At 38.7% G+C, this 22,884-nt stretch overlaps 2 protein-coding genes across 8 annotated transcripts in view; one reads left to right on the top strand and one right to left on the bottom strand.

Moving 5' to 3' along the window:
• Nucleotides 1-14,689, bottom strand: part of LOC133664400 (amyloid-beta A4 protein-like) — a 26,203-nt gene extending 11,514 nt beyond the window's left edge. Inside the window, exons 1-10 of one of the 2 annotated variants that reach the window (XM_062068984.1) lie at nucleotides 14,440-14,689; nucleotides 11,359-11,526; nucleotides 11,152-11,281; nucleotides 10,960-11,072; nucleotides 8,197-8,390; nucleotides 7,908-8,131; nucleotides 7,643-7,810; nucleotides 2,406-2,539; nucleotides 2,269-2,343; nucleotides 2,031-2,189 (exon numbers count right to left, since the gene is read on the bottom strand). In XM_062068984.1, coding sequence (XP_061924968.1) covers nucleotides 2,031-2,189; nucleotides 2,269-2,343; nucleotides 2,406-2,539; nucleotides 7,643-7,810; nucleotides 7,908-8,131; nucleotides 8,197-8,390; nucleotides 10,960-11,072; nucleotides 11,152-11,281; nucleotides 11,359-11,526; nucleotides 14,440-14,502 — 1,428 coding nt within the window. In that variant the 5' untranslated portion in view covers nucleotides 14,503-14,689. The remainder of the gene's footprint in view (nucleotides 1-2,030; nucleotides 2,190-2,268; nucleotides 2,344-2,405; nucleotides 2,540-7,642; nucleotides 7,811-7,907; nucleotides 8,132-8,196; nucleotides 8,391-10,959; nucleotides 11,073-11,151; nucleotides 11,282-11,358; nucleotides 11,527-14,439) is intronic. The other variant, XM_062068985.1, reaches the window with a different exon arrangement.
• The window catches only part of LOC133664401 (phosphatidylinositol N-acetylglucosaminyltransferase subunit A-like), a 24,765-nt gene continuing 15,350 nt past the window's right edge, over nucleotides 13,470-22,884 (top strand). The window contains exons 1-5 of one of the 6 annotated variants that reach the window (XM_062068991.1): nucleotides 15,662-15,901; nucleotides 15,997-16,235; nucleotides 16,350-16,440; nucleotides 16,559-16,829; nucleotides 20,265-20,397. In XM_062068991.1, the coding sequence (XP_061924975.1) occupies nucleotides 16,009-16,235; nucleotides 16,350-16,440; nucleotides 16,559-16,829; nucleotides 20,265-20,397 (722 nt within the window). In that variant the 5' untranslated portion in view covers nucleotides 15,662-15,901; nucleotides 15,997-16,008. Of the gene's footprint in view, nucleotides 13,586-15,659; nucleotides 15,902-15,996; nucleotides 16,441-16,558; nucleotides 16,830-20,264; nucleotides 20,398-22,884 lie in introns of those variants that run through there. The other 5 variants (XM_062068990.1, XM_062068989.1, XM_062068988.1 and 2 more) reach the window with 5 other exon arrangements.

Here is a 22,884-nt window from a genome sequence, read left to right as displayed (position 1 = left end):
CTTGAAAAAATATATCACTCTTGAATCAACACTGTAGTTAATACTATGATCAATGTTAATCAAAAACTAAATGTGAGATATAAATAATAATGGAAGTATAATTGTTTGCACATGGTATATAATTGGTGCAAAGGTTTAACATGTGTACAAGGATATTTCACAAGCCTTTACTGTGTAAATAATTTAACTGTGTTTATGTTGTGTATAATGTGTATTTATAATATGTTGTACAAAGGACATTTCATAATTTTCGGAAGTTCATCTTGTACTTGACATTGTTTATAGGGTTAGGCGCAATAAGTGTTCAACTTCAGCCTAAACCCTTTCGGTCTGCAACATTTTCTTTTTCAATCTATGAATGTATGACTGTTTGTTTATTTTGTTGACCATTGACCGAAGAATAATAAACTAAACTAAAGTCAAAGAGCACAAACTGATGAAGCCTACATGGATGAGAGGCGAAACGTCTTCCAAGACAAACCGAACAGTCCAGGTGCGATCAATTGAATGCCCTGAGAATACAATGACCTGGATGAATGAGAACATCCACAGACACGTCACAACTATAAGCTACGTGAAGGAGCCCAGAATTGTTTTTATTTAAATGTTCGCAATATATCAGGGCTCCTCATGAGGTATGTATTAAATCCAAAAATGTCTATAAAATTGTGATTGAGGGGATAGCGAGTTCTTGTGATGTGGAGAACTTTTGTTTGAGTCCAGGCAATGATTTTTTTTTATTGATTTAAAAAAATACCATATATTTTACCAATTTTCCCAGGATATTTCCTAAATTTTGGAACGCAGCATTAGATACATGTAATAAAGGTTTTTGTAAACTCCCCTGACGCTGTTTGGTGCTAAATGAACCAAAACATTCGTGCCGCATAAAACATTGTATCGCTACTGGTTCGACATTGCCTAATTTTTTTTATTTGTGTACAACTTAAAGCCTTGTCCAGTTGTTTACTGACGAATACTAGTATTGTTTAGCTTAACTTTTACTGAAAATGAATATTGCCTCAAAATATTGGTTATCGGTCTCCTTGACTACTAATAACCATTGAAAAAAACCTTTCGGCCGATCTTTGATTCAAAATGTGCAAACTTTTACCAAAATATAGACTGTTGTCGGGGCTGGAACCCATTATTCATTTTTACGTTGTTTCTTATGGAGAAATCTTTTCTTTTTCAGAAATAAGTCTTGTTTTTCCCTAAAAGTTAGGAAACATCTGATCTCATCCACCTTTATTCCTTTACATGATTATGGAGACTTGCTTTTTATGAATGCACCTGGCACTTACTTGAAAAAAATACACTGTATATCAGTGTGCCTTACGTTGTATTACTGGTTGTGGAAATCTTGTCCACCACTGCACTTTGTATGCAAAGGCAAATTGTCCATCTTTAACTGCCCGAAGACTTTCTCGATGGATAGTTTTTATATAAAAATGTCTTCTTGGACTTGTCCCCACCTATGTGTGTTCCTTTGTGTGTAGAGACTCCAGTCATTACAGCCTACTCTCAGGGTGTCCTCCACATGTTGGTTCCTAAAGCCAACACAGAACTTGGTAAGCTATGCTGCTCCCTGGTCATGGAATGACATCCAGAAAGATCTGATCACTTTGGGGGAGTTTAAGTCCATTTTAAAAGATCGAGAAACCAGTTCTCCTGGGCAATGTACTTGCTTTCAAATTGAATTATTACTTAATCCTTTTAAATTATTTTTGACCTGTTGTGGTATGACTGCTGTTGTTCTGTTGTATTGTCTTGTTGTAATTATTATTGTAACTTTGTTTGAGCCGCCCTCTTTGTCAGGTCGCTCTTCAAAAAGAGATTTTAATCTCAATGAGTCTTTACCTGGTTAAATAAAGGAAATTTAATTGAAATGTGCTTCAATATACAAACGTTTCAAAGTTGATGAAATCAAGGTTCCACTGCATTAGTGTGGTTGTGGTTTGCAATAGTGTGGAACTGCAGTGTGACAAGTGTGTGGGTGTGTGTGTGCGTGTGAGTGTGTGTGTGTATACCCGAGGAGGGTTTCCCTGCAGTGCGCTGAGGTAATTTTCCAGAGCCATGCGTCGGCGGCTGTTGACCAGAGCTTCCACGCGGGCCATATGGGTCTCCACCAGCTGCTGCCTCTCTCCGGCAGCCTCATGCTCCAGAGCCTCCACCTTATCCTGGAAGTGCTGCCGTTCCATACATGCAAACATTGTCTGCTGTGGTGACACTTTATCTGAAAACATGACAGTTGTATTGTGCTTGTACCTGAATGACTGCTTTCTTGTCAGCACGTGGCAGGTTTTTAGCCTTCCTCTCAGCCTCCTCCCACTCCCTCATCACCTGAAGAACACAAAGCCCTCACAACAATGCACAAAATCTAGGAAAAGTACGCCATCACTAACCTGCGACATCTTCTCCCTGTGCTTGGCCTCCAGGCTTTCCTTGGCTTTCTGGAAGTCGCCGTGCTCGCTGTCGTCGCCGGGAGACTCCAGGTATTGATCCACAGCATCAGGAGCACTGGGCATCATGGTGGGTACTAAGGAGGAAGGCAGAAGGATGGAGGGTTCAAAGAGAACAAAGGAAAAGGCAGACAAGAAATTTAACTCAAAAGTTGACTTGTTACTTTAAAACATTCAACAAAGGCGACGTTATATAGTGTTAAAGGACGTAACATTGCATAACATTTTAAACATCCACTGTTAAAAAACACATACTGTATTTCCTCAATTGTATTCACCAAACAGCAGAGAGGAGCAGGTGTTCGTCTATTTCCATCCATCCATCCATCTTCTACCGCTTATCCATTTATTTTACCAAAATAATAATTTAAGAAAGACTATTTACTAATGTTGTCTCAGCTTCTACAGAAAAATTAAGTCGGAAACACAAACAAAAGTAATTGTTGTATGTTTACATTTTAAATGTCACATAATTTGAAGAGACACATTTTTTGTTGATATATAATAATACAAGATAAAAAATACTGGCATAATAGACTGTAGTTGACGTAAGGCATTGTTTTGGTAAGACCTTTATTTGTGCAAATGCATTACTTTCCACAAATAGACTACATATTTAAAAACATGTTTCTATTGTAAAATGTTTTCATGTTTAGTATCTACAGTATTTTCACCAGAAACACAAATAAATACATGTTGTTTTTTAAAAGAATAATATTCAATAAATTAGGGGCTAAATGCATGCTTTGTATTGTTGGGTACAATTATTTGATTTCATACATTTATATGAAGTAAAGTATTTATTTGTATTCAGTTTTTGTTCACATTAACCCTTTTAGAGGCTTAAATACATGTTTTTCGATAATATTCTTCTCTCAAATAATGATACTAATTAAATTAATTAAATTCAAAAATTTTTTAAGGCTTTATTTTATGTTTTCCATTCATTTATTTTCCCCAAATAATGACACTTAATTCAAAGTGTCGCCTGAAGTCAGCTGGGATATAGGCTCACGCTTACCAACAACAATAATAAGAATGAGTGGCATAGCAAATGAATGGATGGATAATTTTATATTTTTCTAATAATCATATTTAGTTAAAATTAAATTAAATTAAAAACTTAAATAAGTAAATCATTTTTTTCCAAACATATATTTTCCCTTAATAATGATACTTAATTCAAATTAATTAATTAAATTCTAACATTTACTATAGAGTTACATTTTTTTCCCAGTAATGTATTTTCCCCAAATAATGACACTTAATTCAATGTAGCTCAATTTTATTTCATTTTTTAAAATATGTTAAAATAATGTTACTTAATTAAAATTAAGTAATGTAAATTAAAACTTAAAGGGGCTGTTTGCAACATTTACAAAGATGCCTAGAGACCGCCAACTTTCCAATATATTTTACATAGTATATCCCGCTCTGTTATGCCTTCTCAAACGTAATGACGTAATTACGTAAGTACAGAACACAAAACACGCGCATTGGCTTTAGGCGTTGCTAGCTAATAATAAAAATTTTGGTAGCTAGTGTTAGCTATCTTTGAATGTATATTGTTTAATAACAACAACATGACTGCACGCGCAGTGTGCACACGCTTCCTGCGCCTCCTGAGTTTTTTGAGACCGGGTGAGTGACCACCGTAAACACCAATCAACTTATTTGTGTCAGTAAAATGTTTATTGCATACATTTTGTAATTGTGAAAAATATAGACTATTGTCAAACAAATGTATTCTGTTTAACCATTAGCTAGCCGGTGGTGTTTTTGTTACATTTTTTGCTTTAAAAATGTAACTGTAAGGAAGTTGCAAACAACCTCTTCAAGCATATCCTTTAAATGATTTCATATTTTTAAAAATATATTTTATTTAAATAAAGATACTTGATTCAAATTATACATGGAATGTGAACTAAACCGCAGTGCTAAAGTAACATAAGAACAGTAAAGACACCATTTGTTATTTTTCTCTTCAGCTGCAAGAAAATTAGTGTCTATTTTAGGGGAGGAATTTATTTGTTGAAGCTTGCATCGCACCCTGCTTTTCATCAAGACCCCCAATCACTAAGGGCACAGGCCACTATTTGAGGAAATACAGTGATCAGGTTAGAGACAGAGGAAGTTGTAAAAGACACTGGTTATTATGTGCAATACGTTTCCCAGTGAAGATGTGTGTTTATGTTGGTTGGGTGTGGGAGCTTAAAGATAAGATGAGAAGTGCCGAGTCAGGATCAAGGCAAGAGTTGCACTTTCTCCACCTCTCTTCACAAACACATCCAGAACAACGGTGCACCAGTCAGCTGGTTTAGACATCCTGAGTCAAGACATTGCTGCAGCAAGGCATGCAAACACGTGCACCATCATCAGCATCAGCAGCTGTTTCCAGATTTAAAGCTTGTCCTGCTCCACATGCTTGGAGTTAAGTATCAGTTAGTGTGACTGATCGCTTTACAAGACAATGAGATCAGCGAGCAGATGATCTGGAGGTGATTAGCGGATTAGCGGGAACGTCTTCACAACGAGGGACCTTGGCTCCAACATTCTTCAGTAGTTGCTTTTGTTGCATCAACGTACAATGTATTTGCTAGTTATATCTTTGTCAAACTGCATACAATGTCGACAAAATTGCTGTGTGTATGCAGTTTTGGAAGTAGTCATGTAAAATTAAGTTTTATTTCAATCTGATCCACTTTTGCAATTTAAATTCAATGTGGAAAATCCCATTTAGCATCAAAAGCAGATCCACACATTGTCATGTTAAAGTAGTATTTTAAATATATTGTTATCTGAATATGAAAGGAACTTCACCCAGCCATTAACCTAATACTATTCTTGCTTTTTAAATGTTTTATTATATCTTGAGGGAAAATACTATGGAAAGTAAACCTTGCTATACTTTGCAGTAGTCAGTGTACAGTTTGTACAGCAATATATGTCCATCCATCCATCTTCTTCCGCTTATCCGAGGTCGGGTAGCGGGGGCAGCAGCCTAAGCAGGGAAGCCCAGACTTCCCTCTCCCCAACCACTTTGTCCAGCTCCTCCTAGGGGATCCCGAGGCGTTCCCAGGCCAGCCAGGAGAGATAGTCTTCCCAACGTGTACTGGGTCTTCCCCGTGGCCTCCTACCAGTCGGACGTGCCCGAAACACCTCCCTAGGGAGGCGTTCGGGTGGCATCCTGACCAGATGCCCGAACCACCTCATCTGGGTCCTCTCGATGTGGAGGAGCAGCAATATACGTCGACATTGAAAATGACACAACCAATATTGTCTAAATTATCTGGCAAAACAAGTGAGGAGCAAGAAGATTGTGCCTCTTTTACAGTCAAGCTTGGGGATGCACAAGTGCTGTGGAGCCATGGTCCATTGAGGGTAAACAGGAATTCAAAATGGAGTCAACACGGAGGAGCGGACTTACTTGTGTTGCCAGCTATTTAGACAAAACTGTCTGCTTGTTGACACTAAATCTGCACTACCGGTACTATAAAAGTTGTATCAGTACATTGACTACTCTAATGCATATGTTTCAAACTCAAGGCCCGGGGCCAGATCTGGCCCAGTATGTCATTTCATGTGGCCCATCACATTATTCAATATGGTTTGTAACGTCTTCAGTGTGTTCTGCCACATTATTCAATGGGCCTGGCCATATTATTTAATATGGCCTGCTATGTCATTCAATGTGGCCCACCACATCATTCAATGTAGTCTTTCACATAATTTAATCTGGTCTGCTAAATCTTTCAATGTGGTCTGCCACATCCTTTGATGTGTTCTTCTATATCATTTAATTTGGGCCACCACGTCATTCAACGTCGTCCACTCGTCATTCAATGTGGGCTTCCACATCATTCAATGTGGTCTGTCACATCAATCAATGTGGTCTTCTATGTCATTTAATGTGGCATCATTCAATGTGGCCAACCACGTTATTCAATGTGGTCTTCCATATCATTTAATCTGGTCTGCCAAATCATTCAATGACGTCTTCTACGTCATTCAATGTGGTCATCCAATGTGGCCCACCACGTCATTCAATGTGGTCATCCACTTCATTTAATGTGGCCCACCACGACATTCAACGTGGTACACCACGTCATGAATGTGGTTCACCACTTCTCAATGCGGTGTTCCACATCATTCAATGTGACCCCGTCACGTCATTCAATGTGGTCATCCACTTCATTCAATGTGGTCATCCACTTCATTCAACGTGGTCATCCACATCATTTAAAGTGGCCAACCACGTCATTCAATGTGGTCATCCACGTCATTTAATGTGGTCCACCACCTCATTCAATGTGGTCCACCACATAATGAATGTGGTTCACCACTTCTCAATGCGGTGTTCCACATCATTTAATGTGACCAGTCATGTCATTTAGCGTGGCCCACCACGTCATCATATAACCTGGCCTTCCACGTTATTCAATATTGTCAACTAAGCCGTTTAACGTGGCCCATCACACCATTCAATGTGGTGCACCACATCATTTAATGTAGTCTTCCACATCATAAATGGTCCACCAGGGCATTTAATGTGGCCTGCTAAGTCATTCAATGTGGTCCGCCACACCATTTAGGTGGCCCGCAACATCATCTAAAATGGTCCGCCAAGTCATTTAAAATGGTCCACCAGGGCATTCAATGTGGTCCACCACGTCATTCAATGTGGTCCACCACACCATTTAAGTAGCCCGCCACGTCATTCAATGTCGTCTTCCACATAATTTGATGTGGTCTGACACATTATTCAATGTGGTCTTCTATATAATTTATTGCGGTCTGCCACTTAATTTAATGTGGCCCTTAAAGGGCAGCCATGATTGCGATGATGCCCTCAATAATAAGAACAAGTATGACACTACTGCTCCAAAGTATATCCAAGTTTACTTTCTACAGTATTGTATAATACAAGGATCTCTGAAATGTGAGATACTATATTGGAAAAAAAATGGAATACTAGTACATGTTGGCTGAACATATGAAAAGACTAAAATGTAATCTCATAATTAGATCAAATTGACTTGCCAGTCCTCAGAAAGGTCTAAGTTGAAAGAATACTGAGGAAAAAATTGAGAGTGTGAGTAGTAAAGAGAGACAGTCTGCAGTCAGGCTTTATAGAGTTGACACGGTTTTGTCCGCGTTCCCAATCCTAGGAGGTAACTTACAGGAGCTGCTGCAGACGGCTAAGCAGTATTCCTCGGAATCAAAGTTATTCCTGTTGCCCCCGCAGCCCCCAAACAAGAAGGGGGCACAGCGTCCCGTTTTGGGCACGAAGTGCCAACGCTCCAGCTTGGCACCACACGTGCCTTTTGCGGCACGTGACCAACAAACGGCTGGGGTGTATACACACACACACAGGTCATGTCACAAAAACATATAGATATAATCCACACAGAAATTATCGAGACAATAAAAATGCTATTTTATTACCTCTGACGACCTCCTCAATGGATTCAGTGGTGGTAGTTGTTGTCATGGCAACGTTCGCATTGCGCTCATCACTATCCCGCTCATTGGTCATGCCGTCGTCTTCTTCTTCCTCCTCCTCCTCATCCTCCTCTTCGCCATCCCTTTCAAAAGTATCTTCATCATCCTCCTCCTCCTCCTCATCATCCTCTGCAGCGGTGGGCTCCGTGTCGACATGCTGAGTCATGCTGAGGAGAAAGACCGTTCAGAATCACACATATAGGTGAATTAGTATTATCAAAAAGATGGCTACCTGTTATCGTTGTTCTCGTTAGGCTCAGATCCGCCCCACCACACGTCCGACTCTTCCCCGTCCAGCGCCGCGCTATCCGACTCCTGCTCGGCCTCAGCCGGGCAGCACACAAATTCCACACCTCGGAAACGGTCGATGTCACACGGCCATAGCATCCCGTAGTCATGGAGATTCGTGGAGCGGTCCGCGCAAGACTGGTTTTGAACAAAAGATGCAAAAATCTTGACTCCTATCGTCATCTTTCAACTGAAACCATCATCACAAGTTTAAAGGGGAACTGCATCGTTCACAATCATAATGAAAGACGTGACGAAGGATGGAGTTTTTTTAATGCATTCTAACTTGTAATTAAAAGTCTGCTTACTCTATTCCGCCCATAAAATCCAGTTAAAAAAACATCTAAAAAGTGCCAAAAATATTCAATTTACATTTCGGGACTTGAATATTAACAAAGTATTGGTGATATTGCTGTTATAAGCTAACGGACACAAACTATTTATAACGGCCCCATGGTCAGGAGCTTGTGTGTAATGTTGACATCATCGAGTGGTCAGCTGTTTCCTCGCTTCCCTGCTCCCTAGAACAGTGGTCCCCAACCTTTTTGTAGCTGGGGACCGGTCAACACTTGAAAATTTGTCCCACGGACTGTATTGATCTATATTGATATATAATGTATATATTGTGTTTTTTATGTTGATTTAAATAAAAATAATTTTTTTTTTTTTTTTTTTTAATTTAATTTCTTGCACGGCCCGGTACCAATCGGTCCGCGGACCGGTACCGGGCCATGGCCCGGTGGTTGGGGACCACTGCCCTAGAAGATTATTCTAGATTCCAAATCATGCCTCTGACCTGGATATAAGAAGGCTGAGGACGTATTTCAACAAGTAGGTACAAGTTGACAGCCAAATTAGACGAGAACAACACGAAAAGATGTTTAGCTTTATTTCTTTGCGAGGATTATGAGTCATTCTTTATCTAAATGGGAATATATAAACATCCTAGCAGTCGGCATCCTAATGACAGCAGACTTTGCACGGTAAGTGATGTTTTATTATGTTTATTGGCTCTCCTGGACTCTGCAGTGAGCGGTGATCAGTGATGTTATTGAAAAAAAAGTGAACAATGTGATGTGTTTTTTAAATTAATGACCACATATGCTTAAAATTATAAAAATAGGTAAATGTTATTATAAATGTGCCATATTACATAATGTATATAAAACCTTAACGTGGATGTTTGGATGTTATTTAAGGGCTTTATAAGCAGAATAGAGCGGCTCCCATATAGGGTCCATTGTAAGAATTTTAATTGAATGTATTTAATATTTAGAATGCACTTTTGTAAAAATCCACCCGTCGTCACATCTTTCATAATGATTATGAACGACAAGCAAAATTCCAAAAAAAGTGCAGTTCCCTTTTAAAAGGAGGCCTAGGTATTTGTTTGTGATAAAGTTGTGATCAAGAAATCCAACCCCGATTACTGTACTTTGCTTCTAAATGGGCCGTGGAACCAATTAAACAAGAAGTCCAGCGAGTAGGTTTGAGAGAAGACATGTTAAAAAAACGATTGTCTGAAGTGGACCATTTACTTCGAAAAAAAAGATACTAATGTTTGATATAGCAGCACCTTTCAATCCTTTTAAATAGTTACTTGCATTATTATTGTATATTGTAATATAATTACATCATAATCACTGTATATTTGTATTGGTTATTTCTTCAGTTTCAGAATAGAAAAAAAGCTGTGAGTTCGCATAAAGCCAAATAGTAAATTACTTCATATTGTTCTAATGTGTGGCACCTTGAGACAAGAATATGTTGATTCACAGTCTAAAAGTAACTAGTTTTCCTTCACTTGCTGTTTTCACAGTTTTATGTATACATTATAAAAATTGCAAATCGAATCGCAATCACAATTTTGGTGAGAAAAATCTAAATTAGTTTTTTTCTCATAATAGTGCAGCCCTAATTTGAAACATCAAATGTCGCTAGAAAATCAGGCCCAATCATTGTAATTTACTGCCTTAATGGGCTGCGGTAGGAATAAAACAGGAAGTATGTTTGATTGCATTTCTATTGTCAGACTGTCTCTGTCCCGAGAAAAGTATGTATCTCTTAATCTTGTGTGTTAAGCTAGATAGATGACTTTAATTGTATAACTGAAAAGTATCCATATTGGGATATGTTTGCTACATGAGTGCATGGTTTTTCATTGCTAAACAATGAGACACTTCATGAAATTGAATGCTTGCAAGAACCAGCACGGGGCTAAAGAAAATTCAGGCCCAACTAATGTATTGTCCTCACAAAAATTGGTTGCAGAGGAATATTGTCGTAGAAGTCAACATGTTATTATTCCTCACAAAAAAAGTATCCATCTTTGAATTTTGTGAGTTTCTAAGTGGCAATATGTCATCTGTAAATTAGATATGGTGGGACATTAGTGCTACTGTAGTGTATCAGTTTTCCTCGCTGAGAGGCGTAAATGAAATTCAGTGCTTGAAAAGAACAGCAGAGGGTGCAGCAAATTCAGGCCCGACTAGTCTACATTGTTGCCTCAATGGGCTGTAGAATTACTATTGACATGCCCTGTTCATCCTAAATGAGATAAACAAATGACATTGATCATCATGATGAACATTTAACTGTTCGTGTTTTTTAGGTAATTCGGTCTCACAAAAAGGAGACCAGATGGAGAAAGATTAAATGGCGTATAAGATCCACCGCATGGGGAGGAGGGGCTGAAACAGTGACGCACCTCTTTGGCAAAAGTGTGCCAATGCAGATGGCTCTCACACTGGTCCATACGCTCCTTGTGCAGGAACTTACACTTATCCGGAACCAAAAGGGCGTCGCTCACAAACTCCCCGACTGAAACCACAAGGTTATCTTTACTGTTAGAAATAGAACTATGGTGTTTGTGGTGCATACACATGCAGAATTAACATACCCAAGCAGCGGTAAGGCACCACAATGAGTGGGTGACTGCGGCACTGTTTGCGGCCTTTCTTGCACCAGTTCTGGATGCTGACGGGCTGGTTGGCCTCCACCACGTTGGTGACCTGAAGCTCTGGGTACACCTGCAGAAAAAACATGTTTTAAATGTTTCACCCCTGCTTATTGTCTTTCTAATCCACCCAGGCCCCCTTTGAAGTACCTCTTGGCAGTACTGCAGGATGCCCTCCTTGGTGCCGACGCAGCTCTTAGAACCAGAGGGATCCGATTCCCACTTGCCAGTCTGCACATTGATGTGCATGTTGAGCTTGCCGCAAAACATGGCCACCTGCGGCTCGGTTAGCAAACCCACCGAGTCATCAGCAGGCACCTGAACAGACAAGAATGAGTAATGGTCGGATGAAGCAATGGAGTTGAGCATTTCTTGGCAGCAATCAGCAGAGGCGATGTAGACTCAGTCATAGTCACCGTGATAGTGGGTCATATGGCCTGAAATCCATATATATATATATATATATATATATATATATATATATATATATATATATATATATATATATATATATATATATATATATATATATATATATATATATATATATATATATATATATATATATATATATATATATATATATATATATATATATATATATATATATATATATATATATATATATATATATATATATATATATATATATATATATATATATATATATATATATATATATATATATATATATATATATATATATATCGACGTCCCATTGGAGTTGTGAGTTTTTCCTTGCCCTCATGTGGGCTCTGTACCGCGGATGTCGTTGTGGCTTGTGCAGCCCTTTGAGACACTTGTGATTTAGGGCTATATAAATAAACATTGATTGATTGATTGATTGATATATAATGCAGCCTCTTTATCTGACAAAGAAATTATGATAGAACCATTTTAAAACAATACCAAGGCTCTTCCTTTTGCTAACATATTGTGCCATTTTCCGTTTTCTCTGCTCTGAGTAACTACTTTTATTGTTCTTTTTCTAGACTCGTACTTAATATACTTCCTACTTTACTGTACATAGCTGGTTACTCTCCGCTGTAATGCGGTTCCATCTACACGTCTGATAAAGTGGACTAAGAACTTATTCTTCTGTTGTTTCGTCGCTGTAAAATCAAGCTCGCTTTGCCGTTACTCGTTAGCATTGCTTTTTGTACCGTCTTGCTTGGTGTATAGAATGTTTAGCTAATACTATTATTAAACAATTTTTTAATGCATTTTATTAGTAGATTTTTTAAAAACTAAAACGTAAAAAAAATATGGTAAGTTGCAATAATTTCACCTCAAAATTTAGTGTTATAACTGTACATGGAAAAACCGTAGTGCTGTTTTTATGGTTAAAAAAAAAAAGGCAGCTCAGTTGCCCGAATTTTACTGTAAAATATACATTTGTTTTTTTACTGTAAATAAAAAAACTGCAATTTTATAGTAAAATGTTGGCACCTGAGCTGCCAGTTTGTTTGTTTTTACCGCAAATCAACAACTGTAGATTTTGTGCCAAAAAAGGCACCGCATTTTATTACAGTAATAACAGTACTGTTTTTTTCATTTAGAGAAAAATGCTGTAAAAACCACAACAAATTTCGCAATTTTACCATGAAATCTATTGCTACTTTTACATTGCACAATTTGATGGATAACTTGCTTTGAAATCATTATCATTAGTATTTATTTATATTAAAAAATGGTTTGAATGTTTGATAATATAGTTTTGCATAATTAGACAATATTTAAGTTAACAATTTGCGATTACATATATTTTTTTCCCCCACAATAGAAAGAAAGAATACATTAAGTAAGAAAAGTTATAGTACTTTATTGATACATATTATTTCCAGGCTTTCGAGGGCCAAATAAAATGAAGTGGCGGGCCACATCTGAGTCTGAGTTTGGCAACTGTGCCCTAAGCAAAATAATTTGGGCAAGACTGTCAGATAAAATAAGGCTAAATTACAAAACACATTCAACACAATTTGCTCAGATTTAGTTTGTCTTATTTCTTCTTAATTTACATTACATGTCTTTTATCGTTATTTACACTGAGATATGATTGTTATATTTTTCAAAGATCCAAGATACAAAGATCCTCTATGTGACAGGAGCACCCTTCTGTTTTTAGGGACCTGCTCTAGAAATACCCTCCACATTATCAAAAAAAATAACTGCAAAAAGGCTTAGCAAACAAGTAACTTCAAGCATTTTTAAGAATAGTTGCAAAATATTCTTTATATGACATGAATTAACTGGTGTTTTAAAGAGTGAGCTGCAAAATAACTCTCTGTCCACGTATTGTCATCCATGTGGCAGATATGGCCCGCGGCCCCCCATTTAAATCATGTCAATATTGAGAAGGTTGCAATAGTTTTGCTTTGTAAGTAATCCGATCCGCATTAGGTTGAAAATTGCTATTTTAGCATTGTATATCATCCAGTATATTCATGTAGTAATCGTGTCAAATGCCGTTGAAGTTGCAGTAGTGTGTTTGATTTCGTGTGATGACAGCCGCAAAAGAGCAGGCGCCATCTTGCTTATGTCAAACCACATAGCAATCTCTTTAGCAATTGACAAGTGTTGAAATATTGCCAAAAACACGCAATTGTTGAATAATTCAAACTATTTACACACAGGGGGAGTAATTATATACATACATTGTCGCTTATTATGTGTTATTGTCAGACGCGACAAATTAGCTGAGCGTAGCAGTTTAGCTGAAATGCTAACAAGCGTAAACGTTGTTATCTACGCAAGCTAGCTGACTATAATAATCCAGAATACTTTTTTGTTAAAGACGGCGAGAGATAGTACTAAACATGTGGACCGTGGAATTTGTGTTTTTATAAATAACATAGCGGAATTAGTTGTCGAAAATGGCGCTGGGCCTTGTTGGCACTAATGTTTTGGCAGATGCTAGTTGTTAGCACTGCTTATGTTAGACATATGCGGTAAACCTGTGTTGCACAGTACAATACATACGACGCATATACTATGTTAGGAATCATCTTTAAAAAATCGTAATATTGAGCGTTTTCAATGTTATTTTAACACGTGAACATATTGTAATAGTGAGAATATGATTTCATATTCACTGGCACCGTTATGTCTTTCACGTCATAATATTTCCGACTTGACAGCGGCCTGCCTCATCCCGCCAGGAAAGGCTCACTGACTCCCGGTTACATGCTGGGCAATGTACCGTGCTGGGGGGCTTTCCCCGGTACTACTTACCTCGGATGAGAGTGTCAAGGTCGCCGCAAGTAAGAGAAAAAACGCCGCCGTGTGTCCCCCCATACCGTCTTCCTCCAGGTATCCGAGCGTCCTCTTGGCGTTGTCTCTGTCAAACAGCGGCTTGTTGTTATTATTGGTAATGTGAATAAATCACGCGTGCTGACACGGACGTGGCAGATAAAGCAATCCCGGTGATCCCTCCTTGTTTTCCTCCCCAGTGGTGACGGATGGATGGGAGCTGGATGTGTTTGGATGGGGGAGGTGGAGGAGAGAGTGGGAGTGGTGGTGAGTCGAGGCAGTATATTGTATTGTACATGCATGCATATTACATACATGTACATACGATGTATACTACAGTACTATACTGCAGATGTATACTATCTAGTCCGGGGGTCGGCAACCCGCGGCTCTAGAGCCGCCTGCGGCTCTTTAGCGCCGCCCTAATGGCTCTCTGGAGCTTTTTCAAAAATGTATGAAAAATGGAAAAAGATGGGTGGAAAAAAATTTGTTTGTGTTAATATGGTTTCTGTAGGAGGACAAACATTAGGCAAACCTCCCTAATTGTTATAAAGCACACTGTTTACATTAAACATGCTTCACTGATTCGAGTATTTGGCGAGCGCCGTTTTATCCTACTAATTTTGGCGGTCCTTGAACTCACCGTAGTTTGTTTACATGTATAACTTTCTCCGACTTTCTAGGACATGTTTTATGGCACTTCTTTTTCTGTCTCGTTTTGTCCACCAAACTTTTAATGTTGTGCGTGAATGCACAAACGTGAGTTTTGTTGATGTTATTGACTTGTGTGGAGTGCTAATCGGGCATATTTGGTCACTGCATGACTGCAAGCTAATCGATGCCAACATGCTATTTAGGCTAGCTATATGTACATATTGCATCATTATGCCTCATTTGTAGGTATATTTGAGGTCATTTATTTTCCTTTAAGTCCTCTTAATTAAATGTATATTTCATGACACACTATATGTATGTAATATGGCTTTTAATTTTTTGCGGCTCCAGACAGATTTGTTTTTGTATTTTTGGTCCAATATGGCTCCTTCAACATTTTGGGTTGCCAACCCCTGTATGTATGTAAAATGTAAATGACATACAGCACTGACTAGATTCTAGTCAGTGCTGCATGTCATTTACATTTTAATGTCTGTATGTATGGTTGGCGTTGCAGTGCAATACTCAGATGCAGCAGTAGAGGGCACACGAGGTGCCACCATAATACTCATCATATGACGTCACAAACCAGGAAGTAGCGCACAGGCGGCAAACCGAGTGGCGCGGTGGGCTTCCCACGATGAAAGGAAAATGTACACCACGGACACATTTGTCTGTATTTTGTCGGGCGAAACGGTAGGGCAAGTTTGAAGTAAAGAGATGAAAGTATTAGTTAGCTCTATACTAATGTTAAAGGGTGAATCCAAACAAGCTACGGAGCATTCTTGGGGTACTATTTCAGCATAACACCAGTTGTTCTACATAGTGTTACATTCTACTTATGTCAACACAGAATTGTTCTAAACCCATTTGTTGTGTTGTTAGCGCCGGTGATGCATGATGAGCCAAAAAAGAAGAAGAAGAGCAGCAGCATCTTCCAGCCATGCCGTCAATGAAGTCAAGCCCCCTGTCAAGAAGCACAACATCTGCATGGTGTCTGACTTCTTCTATCCCAACATGGGAGGAGTGGAGAGTCACATTTACCTCCTTGCCCAGTGTCTTATTGAGAGGGGACACAAGGTGGTCGTTGTCACGCACGCCTACGGCTGCAGGAAGGGCATCAGGTACCTGACCAATGGCCTGAAGGTCTATTACCTACCCCTGCAGGTGATGTACAACCAGTCCACCACCACGACTTTCTTCCACAGTCTCCCCCTTCTGCGCTGTGTGTTTGTCAGGGAGCGCATCACTGTGGTGCACGCTCACAGCTCGTTTTCCGCTATGGGCCACGATGCTTTGTTCCATGCAAAGACCATGGGTCTTAACACGGTATGTGGCTCATATTCTGCATTTAAACTGCAGGTATTCAATGGCCAATTTGGATTACTGCATTTCAGTGTATATCCAGCCGTAGTGAAGTGATATTAAATTCTGACTTGTTTTATAGGTTTTCACTGACCATTCGCTTTTCGGCTTTGCTGACATCAGCTCCGTGCTAACCAACAAGCTTCTGACGGTGTCGCTGTGCGATACCAACCACATCGTATGTGTGTCCTACACCAGCAAGGAGAACACTGTGCTGCGTGCGGCGCTCGACCCGAAGATCGTGTCCGTCATTCCCAACGCAGTCAACCACACCGACTTCATCCCCGACTCTTCTCGCCGCCATGACAACAGGATCACCATCGTCGTGATCAGCCGTCTAGTCTATCGCAAAGGTATGACGAAATGCTGTGATATTGGGTAAACTTTATTGCTTTTGGTAATTTTAAGGGGGTCATATGATTTTTTTTCTACATTTAAAACACATCTTTGGGGTCTACATAACATGTAATGGTGGTTCTTTGGTCAAAATGTTGCATAAATTATGTTTTACAAACCATTTTATAACCATCTCTTCAGGATGCGCCGTTTTGTGGGCGGTCACTTCAACTGCGTCTTCTCCCTGTCAGCCATTTTGTAGTTTTTAGCGCTTCAATATCGAGTCTACTGACAGATATAATATAAAACTATACGCTACTTTGTATGGCGGCAGCGGAGCATGCATGAGCATGTATGAGCCAGTCTGCCCACAACATGAAGATAGAGAAAAATAACAATTCCACTGACTACAGACTACAATGGCGGACTCACGCAAAGCGCTTTGGGTAAAACTTTACCATATATGGAGATATCCGCTGACATCGCCTAGGTTTTCCCCTTAATGTAATTGAATGTGGTGCGTCGCCACAGCATTTTCAATACCACTACACCTTGAAAATAAAGGTTGTTTTACTTGAAAACAAATTAAAGTAATGTAATGTATTGTAGTCCCCAGAAGAAATCACACAGTGTCCGATGCTGTTTTTAACTTTTATTACCAATCTTACGATAAACAAGACAATTCCAACAGGTTTTACCTCCAATGCAAACACTTTGGTCTCTGCGCTTCCCCAGACACACAAGAACACTTCCTCATTCTCCGCCAATCACCTTTCGGGCACGGACGGTGTGTTTGCTAACATGGGAAAACACAAACATAAAACTTTAACACCAGCTGGTCGTTACAGTATGAATTGATATATATAGCCTATTATTTGCGCACTATTGACAAGTCATGTACTGAAAACTTAATTGGCATTTTGCTCCGAAAATAAACTTAAACCATAACTATAACCAAATGGACAAGTGATTGATGCGGAAGTGTCACTGATCACTGCAGCGCTGTGTGTCCTTCTTCCTCTATGCACAGAGGGGGGCGCCGCTCATAGCTCACACTTTTAAAGTCGTCAAACACGCAGGACATAACGTCTCAGTTGGAGGAACTGGTCAGTAAAATCGGTGTTACTTTTGTTGATGAAAAATGTTTGTCTTTGTTATCGTCCACAACCCATTTTCCCTTGACAAAATTTAGACCATAACAAAAAAGTACGTTGACTAAAATAATGATTAAATTAATTGACAATTTAGTCAACAAATTAAAACGATATGAAAATGTTGGGAGTGACGAAATCCAATCATATTTATTTTCGTCTTTTAGTGGGTGGGACAAAATATCCTATCACAGTTACATGTGGGGAGAGGTGCTGGTGGAAAAGCAGAAAGGGTATTTATAATAACATTTAATATTTACGTATTTTGCTCATTTTAGCATACGCAACGCATTAATTCAAAAAAGGCATCACGTTTTTTTGTTTTTTTTACTACATCGCTTATTACTGCTCACTGCAGACTTTATGAGAGCCAACAAACATAAAAAAAACATCACTTACTGCTGTCATTAGAATGCTGAGATCTAGGATGTTTATACATTCTAATTTAGATAAAAAATATGTCCTAATACTCGCAAAGAAAATGGGGTGTAACCAAGCTTTTTTCAGTCTCTTTCTCGCCATTTCTGGGTCTAAATTAGCTGTCAAAGTTTACCAACTTGTCGGAATACGTCCTCCTCCAACTATCTGGGGGAGAGGCATGATTTATGATCAACAATAAAGTTTGACCAGCATGGAAACGAGAAAGCAGCTGATCAGTCGATCATTGGCACACAAGCTTGTGATAATGGCGCTGCTATAAATAGTTTGTCTGCGTTAGCGCTTGTAATAACAATATCACTAATACTTGGTCAATATTCAAGTCACAAAATGTAAATGGAGTATTGTTGCCGCTTTTTGGATGTTTTTTTATTGGGTTTTATGGGCTGAATAGGGGACCTCTGTCGTCATGTTTTTCGTAATGATTCTGAACAAGAGGCAACATTTTTACAAACTGCTGTCCCTCTTTAAAAACAAATTTGCTTTTGTAGTAGACCACAATTCCGCGATCAGCTGAGCCGAGCTTACTTGCCAATAATCGATGTTCAGCTGTGTTCTTTTCAGCTTTTAATTGCACATTTTGACAACCCAAAAGGGCCGATTTGTCATTTTTTAAGCTAACGCACAAAGAAAGACAGCTATGTAAGACATATACACCGTTAGTTTTATAACACTGGTTGCTGTATTTAAACGAGACAGTGGCCAAGATGCCAATTATTGTGCACACAGTGTAGTTATACAAAATATAGAATAAATCCAGTTTGTTTTTTCATATGCCCATAACCATGCACACATATTTTCATGCACTGTACACTAACGTTGAAAGAGTTTTTTTGTCATAATGGGTTATACTTGTAGAGCGCTTTTCTACCTTCAAGGTACTCAAAGCGCTTTGACACTTTCCACATTCGCACACTGATGGCGGGAACTAACCCGACCCATCAGGCCGCTCTACCAACTAAGCCACGCTGTCCCCATAATAGGTGGGTTGCATATGACGTCATGTATGTTTTTCTTCTTCGCGGCTTAATTCACACGATGGTCAAGCAGCTTGAGCGTAGCATTAAAAACAAGTGAGAGTGAGTGCAGAGTTTGAGCAGAAAATGCCGTATTGCTGTTCTGTTCTTAGGTATTCCAGTCGTTGAAATAGAGAGATAGGAAAGAGTTTTCATAAAGTCCCTAAATAAGTGGTTCACGAAGTTGTAGATGAGACTAATAATAACTGCAAACAAAAGTATCCTTTTTCTCATTCGTGTCACAATCACAGCAGCACAGCGTTCGTTATGACAAATTAACTACGTTACTTAACAATGCACGAATAAGTCCAACTTTGTATTTCACAGATCAATGTTTAATTGTTTTCCGTCCTTCTAAAAATTTTCTGTGCTACAAATTTTATTTTTTCCAATTAGCAGCACCGGTGCTACTAGTTAAAAAGCTAAGCGTACAGCCCTGTTGTTTTATAAATATCTGCGCCATGCCTCCATGGTTTGATTTAAATTGTTCTGGATTTATGTAGATCCCAAATACACAAAAATAGGTACCAATATAAAAGAAAAGTTGGTTTTGCATAGTAGGTCCCCTTTAAGTCAACGTACATTATTACAGTTCACAATTCATACACCTCAAGGCACTTTGTACATTGATCAGGCTTCACAAACCCAACACGAAAAATCACTTCGCTGACAGAGGCATGGAGAAACTCTTTTTTTGTTTTTGTTTGTTTTTTTGGAAGAAACCTCAAACAGAACATAGACTCTGTGTTCGCCGTCTGAACCATAGAACCATGATTTATACTCAAAGAGAAAATGTAAGACCAACAGACACCTGCAGCAGTTAATATATTTAATTTCATCTTTACAGGCATTGATCTTCTTGGTGGTATCATCCCTGAGCTCTGTCTCAAACATCCAGATCTCAATTTCCTCATTGGTGGGGAAGGACCAAAGAGAATCGTGCTGGAGGAAGTGAGAGAGAAATACCAGCTTCATGACCGGTAAAATTGACAGAGCAATTTTTCCCATAGGCAATGCTTTAACTAGAAATAATAAGCTCTTGTATCAAACTGTTACCATCATTAAACCTCTTTATAACTACAGGCAATGTTTTAAGTCAGATATGTAACATATTAACTGCCATAAAAGTGTAAACAAAGAGGGTAATTGCTGTATAGTAAAATGTACACACATTTAAAAAATATTTACCCTGTTAACGTTGGACTACACTATTTATTTCTGGGTTTGTGCAAACTAGAAACTATAGTGACAGGGTAATCGCTGTATAGTAAAATGTACACACATTTAAAAAATATTTACCTTGTTAAGGTTGGACTAGACTATTTATTTCCGGGTTTGTGCAAACTAGAAACTGGAGTGACCCTTGACCTGAAATGTTATTTTGGAGGAATGGACAAAAAAGTTCTAAAGATACATCAAAATCTTCCCATAAAGTACAATAAATTGGGTTTGACCCTATGCTCAATTCCACCGTTGGCGTAATGGCCATTTGTGGCAATAAAACAGCAAATGAACTTTTCATGGTTGTTGAAGACATTTCTACTTTCACCCAATGTTGTATTCGTTTTTAAACACATGGTACAACATAGGAGGGCAGTTTCTTCTGACCCTTACATTTCTTTGAGGACAAAGATGTACAAAACCAGAGACCATCTATAATAAACTAAAGAGGCCCTTACTATACAGGAAAAGGCTCGCGGCATCACCTGTTAGCTTATAACAATGTCTTGCCATCTCTATCCCAAAGATTGTCTCGCCCCATGGGAGGAATAGCCGCTTACAACTAGGGTTGCACGATACAAATTATATAAATTTAGCCCACGTTAGACCTCTTAATAATATAGTTATGTCGTGATAATGCACGTTGATGACACATTCTAGCTGTGTCCCACAAATTAGACAGCGACAAGTTAACGAACGCGTCCTCACTGCAATGTAGCGTTTTGGCTAGTGGATAATGTCCCTCCACAATACAAACCCACTTCTATGTCAGCAATTTTTACCTCCAGGGCGGCAAATAAACTATTTTTCTTACAAATATAATTCCTGTAGAACAAGGATGAGCTAAACATGCTACACTACACATCCTAGGACAGGGCTATTCAACTACATACTACGCAGTTTCAAGAGCCGAAGGGCTCAGGGTCCGGTTCTCAAAATGTGGACGTTTCGCCAAAAAGTGCCTCCACAGATTATATTTCTCTGAGACTGTGTTTACTTAATTGCAAAGTAAACACATCAGCTTTCACACTGCACATTCACTAAATTCATTATTCTGCCCTCGCTACTCGTTTCCAGCGTGTGCCGCTAGTTAAAAGCATGAAGAAAAGGAAGCTCTAGTTTTTGTTGAGGATTGATTTTCCTTATTTCTTTATACTTCTTCCTTCATTTAGGTTTGTAAGACTGAAAATATAAACTTAAAATAAACATAACCAAAGTATAAAATCCATTGTGTATTTTACATAAATAAAATGAGTTTAATGTTACTGAATTCACACAATATGAAACATTTCAAAATTCACACATGCACCCCCGCAACCCTGGAAGGGACAAGCGGTAGGAAATGGATGGATGGATGTTTACACATCTTATCACTGTTAGCGTTGTCGCCCTCTACTGGTCAATTTTAGCGCTACAGTATTAAACGAGGTTTGATCATTACTCTCCGACAAATACCAACACTACCACGAAAACAAAAGACATTGCAAAGTCAGAAATTTCAATACAAAACAAACTGAATATTTATGCACAATATCTACTCACAAATGTTTGACCGAGTTTCGGGATGATGCTTACACGCTGGGATTTCTGTCATTGTTGCTGCTTGTCTGGATCAATGTGTCTGTCGCTTAAAAGGGCCGTCAGGAAACAATGATTCGAGCACTTGCTCGGGGTAGAACATTCATTCACAATCATCATCATTCGTTATCCAGCCTTTTTTAAAAGTCAGGATTTTTGTAATTTATTTAGATTTTTTTTCTATGGTTGAATGAGTGCTCTTCTTCTACTCACCCCACTGCTGCTTCGGGATGGCGGGAATACTGCATCCATGATCAACCTTAGTTTAAATAGTTTCATCAAGCCTATTTGGATGATGTTCAAAGGGCTAAATGAAAAGCTTTGACGGGCAGGATGTGGACCACGGGCCGCAAGTTGAAATGGCCTGGTGTAGGAGAATATGCTAACTACTAACCACAATCTAGAGCTCTTGAATGTAAACAAAGGTTGGCAGATTTATACAAATATTGACAGTTCCGATACCAAGTATAGTATGGTTATGTTTATATTTTTTATGATCCAAAAATCATTTGTCGTTTTTGTTATCGTTTACGATCTCAGGAAATAAATCGCTAGACACAAGAGGGCTTTAGGCAAAAACTAAAGCAGTTAAATCAGAGCCAATAATAGGAAATAACTATAATATTTAATTTGTGTTGCTACATTACCATCCTGTTTTTGTCTGCTTA

This window comes from Entelurus aequoreus, linkage group LG14, assembly GCF_033978785.1.
Source record: "Entelurus aequoreus isolate RoL-2023_Sb linkage group LG14, RoL_Eaeq_v1.1, whole genome shotgun sequence".
Classification (NCBI taxonomy): Eukaryota; Metazoa; Chordata; class Actinopteri; order Syngnathiformes; family Syngnathidae; genus Entelurus; species Entelurus aequoreus.
This window is presented reverse-complemented; position numbering and strand designations above follow the sequence as displayed.